This window comes from Ciconia boyciana, chromosome 1 (genome assembly GCF_034638445.1).
Source record: "Ciconia boyciana chromosome 1, ASM3463844v1, whole genome shotgun sequence".
NCBI lineage: Eukaryota > Metazoa > Chordata > Aves > Ciconiiformes > Ciconiidae > Ciconia > Ciconia boyciana.
The window spans coordinates 12,538,685-12,547,844 of record NC_132934.1 but is presented as its reverse complement, the minus strand read 5'-3'; the positions used below and the strand labels follow the sequence as shown (position 1 = coordinate 12,547,844).

At 39.0% G+C, this 9,160-nt stretch overlaps 1 protein-coding gene across 1 annotated transcript in view; it reads right to left on the bottom strand.

Moving 5' to 3' along the window:
* Positions 1-1,892: 1,892 nt before the first annotated feature.
* SEMA3C (semaphorin 3C) overlaps positions 1,893-9,160 on the bottom strand; it is a 129,005-nt gene continuing 121,737 nt past the window's right edge. The window contains exons 17-18 of the mRNA XM_072858577.1: positions 7,800-7,930; positions 1,893-5,835 (exon numbers count right to left, since the gene is read on the bottom strand). Of these exons, the coding sequence (XP_072714678.1) occupies positions 5,422-5,835; positions 7,800-7,930 (545 nt within the window). The 3' untranslated portion in view covers positions 1,893-5,421. The remainder of the gene's footprint in view (positions 5,836-7,799; positions 7,931-9,160) is intronic.

Genomic DNA, 9,160 nt, shown 5'->3' with positions numbered 1-9,160 from the left:
TCAGCAAATACTGTATGGAAAGAAAAGCTCCTCTGTATGCAGGTAGTTGTATGTATGCATGTGTCTATCTGGAACCTTCTGGTGAGTATCTGTGTGTAGTTTTACTTGGGCTTATATCACATGAAGTCACTTCTCCCCAGACCACCTTGGGGTGCATGAGAAGGGCTTAGCAAGCCAGCTGCAGTGCAAAGCATAAAGAAGTATTGGTCTCCTGAGACCTCGTCCATTGCTTTAGGCAAAAGCCACAATGTCTCAACCTGCTTTTATGGCCTGCCCCACGGAATTACAGCTGCTGACTTAATTCTGGAGGCAACAATTAATTCCAGAGGCAACAATCATCCTGTATCGTTGGGATCCACTCCGTTGTTAGCAGTGCCTCCTGTGAAGGCAACATTTTTTGCTGGTCCCCTCTGGGTTTCTGTGGCTGCATAGAAGAGGCTGCACTTGACACTGCTCTGTCCCGTAGGGTTCCTGCATGGGCACATGCATCGCAAAAGGCTGTGTAAGTGTGTGGATTTTGCATCCTGCTTTCACTTGAAGAGAGACCTTAGAAAGGTCTTGTCACCAGAAGAGAGACCTGAGAAAAAGCAGTAGCTCCCAGATGGGGGAGAAAAAAAAAAATTCCAACAGACATTTGAAAGACAAAGGAGAAAGCTCAGCTCTCTGAAGATGTCACATCTGATGTCCTGAGAAGTCCCGTGTCTTGTTTTGCCACTGCTCAGAGCTAAGGAATCAAAGAAGTAAGCGTCGAACCATGCTGTAACCCTGCAGGAGGGGGGAAAAAAAGAGAAGGGGGAGAAGGTCAGCAAAAGACAACTGAGCAGGATTTAAAGACAGAGGATCAGATCGGGGAAAGGTTTCTCAGAGTGTAAAACTCTGTAAATGCCCAGCTTTTTTGGAGCCTAATCCAAACATTTCCTACAGCATGTGGGAGTGCTCGAAACCTCAGCTTATGACCCAAACTGGCCTGAGTGTTGAGCAGGTAACTATCCAGTGTCAGCACATCTAGGAACCAGCCAGTACGGAAATCCTGGAGTGAGGTAATCTTATCCACTCACACCTCATAAAGCCTTGCAGGAACCTATCTATCTGGGAAATCAAAATCTGGGTTTAACGATCCAGAACCTTGTTGTGAAGGTCAGTATTTGTGACATTTGATTTTTAATTATTATCCCAAAGAACTGAGGAGGCCCTATGCTTTCTTGTTAAAACCCATCTGGAAAAACAGATGATAAGAAGAGCAACAATAACACTGCTTGGATAATAGATGAAGGAAAAAGAAGCATACTGTAGGTGTTGGGCAGGTTATTTCACTCCAAGGACAAGCCAGGAAATGGGAGAGAGCTGCGGCTCCCTGCGGCACAGCCCCACCAGCCTGCCTCCCCTGCAGAGCTGCTTGGAGAATGCCTCGAGTCCCAGCTGAAAGAAAAAGCTGAACAACAAAATTTGTTTCATCTGCAGGATTTCACAGAATGTGCTTGGTTTTTTGTTTGTTTGGTGTTTTTTGTGTTTTTTTTCCCAGTGAAGTGAAAGCAGAAAGCATTTACACTTCACTCCCCTTTTTTAAAGTTTGACATTTCTGATTGACTTCATACTTCTAGTAGAAAACCAATTTTTCTTTTTTTCTTTATTTACAATGAATAAATGTCAACCTGTTTATATGCAAGGTGTTTACATGGGGTCATTTCTGAAAGAATTCATCTCCGACTCTTCCTGTACTCCTGGAAATCTCTGTGACTGAGCGGGGCTCAGAACTGATCAGCTGTAATACCTGACAAAAGGTATTACAAAAGAAAAGTATTACAAAAGGTATTACAAAAGAAAGTCTATGGGATTGCTTTTCAGGTAAAAAAGAAAAAGTTCCTTATTTTTAACACAAATCTATAAAGGGGAAAACAACGAATTTTTAAGTTGTTGCAACACACTTTATTTTGTCAGGCAAATAGTATTTTAGATATTCAATTAAATAGCACTATGTTAAACTACGTTTTGTTCTTTCTTACACACTATATAACGCATATTCACTGTAATGACAGTTTCATCATGCTAGGAACTTATACACATACCTACAGTTTCAAAAACAAGATTTTCTTAATAAAACACGCATATCTACAGTAACAACAATTGCAAAGAACACATTGTTAGGTCAAGATTTCAGCAAACTTTACAAACTACACAAAATAAAAATAGCCAAAAAAATATCAGTACACGGTGAAGTTCTTAGCAGAGAACATATCTTTACATTTGGTGAAGTTATGCCTAGAAGTCATTTTGCTTTTGTATTTTTTAAGGAATAAAATTATATACATTATTTAGTAATCCTCAAAATAGGAAGTATTAAATAGCACAAACAATATTACAGTCTTAAGTTTTGGTGTTACCTACAGTATAGGGGCTACTTTAAACAAATAAAAATTGCAGTTTGTCTATTCTGTACATTTAGGGCCAAACCCTCAGCTGGTATAAACCACAGTAGCTAAATGGAGGGCAAGGAAGTTACATTAGTTTATATCAGCTGAGCATCTGGCTCCTGACTACTCTATACACAGGGGAAGGCTGCTAAAGCATGGAAGCTTGGACCGGTTACACACTGACAGAAGCTTATTATATATATATGCTGAAGTTTTCATGCAGCAGGAAAAATGTTAGTTTAAGTATAATCCCTTAAACAGTCATACCATAATAATGGTATATGAAGCAGCTTTAAAAATATTATTTTATATTCATATGAAACTCTGAGCTATGCTGATTGTTTTAACGGAATCCCTTATTGCCAATATTCTATTAGAAAACAGTGTAACTATAATTTCTGAGGCCTAATGGGGGGCCTATTAAAATATCACTGTACCTAACCACTTAAAGGGTAAATTGTACCCTTAAATACCTATTAATCACTGTATTTCATCTGGAAGCAATTATGATCCTCACAATAGACATTAATATCACACTAACTCTGCAGTGGATCTGCTGGGGAAATAAGAAGAGCATGGCAGCATACAGAGTATATGCACTAATGTCATTCCAGGAGGTAGTTTTATTTTGTGGCACTCAATTTTTGGTTTGTCACTTACACACTGCAGAAGTCAGTCATCCTCAGGAAAAAAAAAAAAAAAAGTAGTTTGCTGCACTGCAAGTCAGCTGGGGAAAAAAAAAAAATCTTATTTTCCCTTACTGATCTAGTTTTCCTTTTTTTTTCTCCAGAGTCTGCTTTGCCATCTCTTGGGGCCAGATCCAAGCTCACTGAAGTCAAAGAGCAAGTTTCCCGATGGTTTCCATAAGAAGCACCTTAGATACCAGTGGCTACTTATTGCAGAAATATACATTTAGGCCTTGATTAAGGAAAGCACTTAACTGGATGGCAATATCTGAGGAGTCTGGCACTGCCATGCCCTTTGAAGCAAGCAGTAAGCACACAAATTAAATTCAAAGAGCTCCCACCAGTGTCAAAGGGACTTAGAGAAAGTGTTTAAGTGGTCTGATCAATCAGGGCCCATTTCCCAGCTATTCTGCATCAGGTGGTGATAAAGTGACACATCTAACTGATAGCAGGTAAATACCAGAGTTAACTCCATTGCACTAGATCTTAACTCACACTGGCACAAGCCCAGAGGTGTTCTATGCCCCGTGGAGTTACTCCCAGAGTATTCTAATAGAAGCAGAATCAAAATAATGCCCAAAGAGTTTCAACAAAGACCCCTTAAAATGTTTAAAACTATGTTTTAAAATACAGTATCCATCTGTTACTGGCTGGAACTAACAACTTTAAAAAGTATTTTTTCTTATCTTCTCTGGGTTCAGAAATTATTTTCACTCAAATTTTTTTCCAGAAATTTACCTTCTTTTCTCGGAGGGATTTTTTTTGAGCTGAATATTAGTTTATATTTTTGCATACTATCATAAAATATCATGGAATAAACCACAATTTTTCTAAGGTACTCATACTTTTTTAATCCCTGTTATCTATCTCCTTTGAACAGACTCAGTGGCTTCCGGAACACTCTTACATAGTAAAATGAGGAAGATTTGTCCCTATTTTTTGGCATTAGTGTTGCTCAAAAAAAAAAAAAAAAAGTGATACTTTTTCCCAGGATGGCTTGACGCACATTTACCCGATTTTCAACTACACATACTTCATTAGACCTGACAGCTACTTCTTAAACAAAAATATTTCTGTTTAAACATGCCTCTCAAGTTGGTAAACTTTTTGGTTTTTGACCCAAACCCATTTTTCAGTTTTATTTTTCCCCTCATTCTTTTTTTTTCTTTTTGTTTTCCTGATCTTCTTTTCAGCAGAAAACTGAAAATAAGAGGAAATTGTGAAAATAACACTGAAAAGAAAAACGGTACAAAGACTGGAAAATGGAAATGGTTTAATTTAAAAATTCTAGTTAAATTTTTTGCAACTTTGAGACAACAGTTGAAAAAAATAATGTTTTAAAATTTTCAGAGACATTCATGACTTGTTTCCACATTGCAGACCATCTCCAATTTAATCATGGAACAGATTAAAGATAATCTATGTTTCTGATCTCTGGGTAAACACTGTACAGTACACCCACACTCTGTCCTTTGAAAAAAATTGGAGTGTAATTCTTTGAAAAACAGCTAAAATACCTAAGTTACTTAGGTGTTTTTCAAAACTGTATGTATAATGAACATTCTCATGTTAGCTTTGTGCCACTTATAAAGCTATGTAGTGTTATAGGACACCCTATTTTAATAAAAATCAATATGAGCAGAGATATTTTAAGTTACATTCCAGAACTCATGAATTTATTACAACTCATACTATGCACAATAATCAGTGTTTCCTCTGATAAAGTATAATTTTTTTTTTGTTTTTCTTCTCCTTGTTCCTTCATTTGACCTCTGAATGAATGAAACATTTCTACTATATTTTACTTGCTTCCTATCAACATGCATTCATATGATTTGAACAATGAGTGAAAGCTGTAAACCCAATATTGAACAGTAAACAAGAAGAAACTCATGTTCTTAAATGCAGTGCAAGGAAATCTTAGTACCATCCTACTTTGAGCGTGCATCTTAACCCAGATCCTTTCACCACCAGGCTGGTTGGTACAGTTCCAGAGTTGCAAGATAACGCATTGATTTTGTAAAAATTTCTATTTAACTGTAATTAAATACTGAGATGTTAAATATGAATCTGGTTTAAGATGAATACTCAGTTCTGCTTCTAGGACAGAGCCCAACCTAGTGTCAGTAAGCATCTAGGAAAGAAAATGCTCTGCATTATTTTCTTTAGTTAAGTTACACTGCATTTTATTGGGAGGAGGATCTTTGCTGAGGCTTGTTGGATTTTCATTTAATTTTTCATCAGATTTGCTCAAATTTGTTCTCAACAGACAAATATAAGCCCCCTACAGTAAGGACAAAGATATCTATTACTACAAAATAAAATTAAGATCCAGGTAATTGATTCCTTCTATTTCTACTTTTTCTGCTATTGATAAGGGCCTTTAGTTTGCTGTAGTCCCCTCTCATCTTCTGGGATTCTTCCCTCTGCTGACCTTGCTGTCTACTGTCTTTGCAGTACTGGTTAATCATCTGCATTTCTGAGTGGCTGAAAGCTCCCACAAAGTCCTTTGGGTGGAACTGCAGCGCTCGCACCGAGCTGGCCCAGGTCCAAGGGGACCACTTGTCAGTCATGAAGGCCACCATCTCTGAATCCAACACTTTGAAATTGATCTTTGCTAAGGTCTGCTTGAAGCTGTTCTCTGTTGCGATGCAGTGGTAAAGCCCTCGGTCGCTGTCTTGGACAGACCGAATGAGGAGTCCTTGCTCGGTAGCTATGATTCTTTCATTCAGCTTGACCTAAAGGGCAAAAAGGCAGAAGCAACTTTTTAGGGAGTGTCATGGAACACCACAGTATTGGACCTCTTGGGAAGTCTCACTTCAAACACCTCTTTCTTTCTTAAAGGGTTTCTTAAAGGTACTATGTTTTGCTTTATCACATCTCCCAGAGACCACTGTTATTGCTACTGTTAGAGAACTTACCTCAAGGTAGGTAAGTGTCGCTAAAGAAAATGACTTCAATATTTTTATTCGTTATGTTACAATAGATTTGATCAGGATGAAGACAAAGATGCAAATCTGGAGACTACATGAAAGAAGAGTTTTCATAATTTTCAAATAGCAGAGCTGAGGAAATGAACTTTTATTTGCCAGGGTTACACCCCCAAGAATGTCTCTTTCAGCATCAGAGATTGCTGCTAAGACTTGATGGAAGAAAGGTGCAGAATTGGGGGTTGATCTGTCATTGAACACAAGGTGGCTTCCAGTTAAATATTTTGACTTTGAGCAGGTTCCTGGGGCTAACTTCTGAAGAACTCTATCTGCACTGCAGGGTCTATAGCCTGGTATAAAAGTTTTCACCGCAGTGGCCTCAGTTGGGACTTGGCTCATTGGAAACCAAGAGCAATTCTTCTACTCTCCTATTTCCTTTCTGGCTTCAGACTCTGGACAGTCCCAGGAGATGGTCACATCATCCAAAGGAAGCAAGTTACCACAGCTTGTTGGGTTATCATCTGATTATAAATGACTGTTCACATGTCCCTTTGCATATCAGCTGTGAAGTAAAAATCACTAATTTAACCCATTATGAAAGAATACCAGTGATGGTATTTTTATGAATGATTTTTCTATTTTGCTACTGCACTTTGCATTATATCTGATTCTCTGGGGAATTCATTTATTTATTATGCTATTCTGTTATTGTAAGCTTTTGTAGGCATTGTGGAGGTAAGATTTTCAGAAATCTGAGAGCCGCACATGTAATTAACCCTGTGATTCCTTTAGTTTGTCTGTTGTTATCTAAAACTGCATTGACTCTAATACAGTTATGGAACATAAGAACAAAAAAGGGAGATGTTCTGCTGAAGCAAAGGGTTAAAGAATTCCACGTAGATTGCCAGGACACGGCTTGAGTCTTTGAAGAGTACATGAGAAAAACAGCATGAAAGACTCAGTGAAAGGCTTGTAAGTCCTCTCTGATTTTGGAAAATGGCCTGATATGAGAATAATGCTTTTCAGTATTTATAATCTATCAACAGACACCATATTACTTAATATTTCCTTTCAAAAGATGTTCCTTTTTATTCACATGGTAACTGCCCTGGATTTGAAATGGATTTTTTCCCCTTTTATATTACTTAAGGAAGGCACATTCCCCATAAACAATTATACTGTATATTACAGTGCTGAAACTTGAGAGCCTTAGAGAGTGCAGTAATGGAAAATGTGATTGCACCATGGTGGGGAAATGCTTTTGTCAATACGTGTTCTTAGCCTGGACTAGTTTCTTGCTAAAGAAACCTTTCACATTTCTCCCACTTTTGCCTTTTATCTCTTCAATAGCACAAAAGGGCTACTGCATTCTGACTTCTTCCTGAACTTTATACAGGTTATTGCTTTTATGCCTATTTCTTCAGATCAATAAGAAGTCCTGAGTGCTGCAAACCTTCAGTTTGCAATTAGTAAGGTGTGAAGGAAAAACTCATTAACTAGTTCCCTCACTTTAGGGGCTGACAGGAATTTTCTGATAGCTGTTCTGGTCTGATAGAAATCACTGGGGCTGAGGAGTGAAGTCCCAGCTATACTGAAGAATCTGCCCTTATTTATAGGAGGAAAGTGCTGGTCAGTGTCCTGCATCCACACAAATTCTCCAGCTTCATTCTGCAGCTGTCTGATGAAAACATAAACGCTCCCTCGCCTTGGTCCGGGGAGTGGATTAGATGCTGACTGAGGTCCCTTCCAGAGCTACTGCTCACATTACTCACCTCTTTCCTCCTGTCGTTGTCCTTCTGCAGCAGCCATTTAATAGAAGCCTGAGGAGATTTGGGTGTGCATTCGAGAAAGGTGGTGTTGTTTTTTACTCCATACTGAACTATTTCTGCAGCGTTTCTGTATGCTAGCAAGAAAAAGAAAACAGGTCAGGCTACTGTGAACGGTGATTTGATATAGAAAGCAAGTAACTGTTTGCAATACAGGTAAAATGTTTGCAATACAGGTAAAATGAAGTATATCTGATCCTGATATTGGCCAATAATAAGTAATTTAGGGCACAAAATTTTCCAAGAAATGAAATGAAATGTGAAGAAGCACACCCAGTTCCAAATACCAGTGTTTTCAATCTGACATGGTCTGTTCTGATAAAGTGGGATACCTGTGGGCTGGTAAGCTCTGCTGATGGGATATTGTTCCCCGAAATGATCTCATTCTCTACGACTACAAGAACACCTGTCTAGAACTATCCAAAGGAGAATGAAGCATTTAATATATTTCTTCACACTTCACAGTTTACGAGATGGGGGAATATGGTTGTACGACTCAAAATACAGCAGCATGCCCTCAAGAAGGCTTCGGCTATTCCAGCTGCGTGCAGTATCACAGGGAGGCGAGAGAGGGCAGACTGGGCTCCCACTCCTCCGCTTCTCTTACAAAGCACGGAAGGGACTGGGCTCTAAATCTGAAAGGCAATGAATATGTAGACAGGCCAGCAACAAAAAGCAGGACAGATTTATAGCACTCCAGCAACACCTGGGCAAGTGCTGAGCGTGTGTCATCGCTTAGACTTGTTGTGCCCCTTTATAGTCTTGATAGATGAACAATTGGCAGATACTGATAGGAACTTTTAGATGCTCATTGCTTGGCCCAAATCATAGTATTTCTCCTGAAAACAACACTCTTCTAGATTTAAAAGCTTACATCATATATAAAATACAATATTTTTTCTTTTTCTTTTTCTTTTTTTTTTTTTTTTTTAAGGGTGCAATGGGTACAAAATAGTATGAGAAATGCAGATACCTAGAGGTCAACATGAGCACCTCTCCTATGAAGACAGGCTGAGAGAGTTGGGATTGTTCAGCCTGGAGAAGAGAAGGCTCTGCGGAGACCTTACGGGGGCCTTCCAGTACCTGAAGGGGCCTACAAGAAAGCTGCGGAGGGACTTTTTACAATGGTGTGTAGTGATAGGACAAGGGGTAATGGCCTTAAACTGACAGGGGGTACATTTAGATTAGATATAAGGAAGACATTCTTCACTAGGAGGTGATGAGGCACTGGAACAGGTTGCCCAGAGAAGCTGTGGATGCCCCGTCCCTGGAAGTGTTCAAGGCCAGGTTGGATGGGGCTTTGAGCA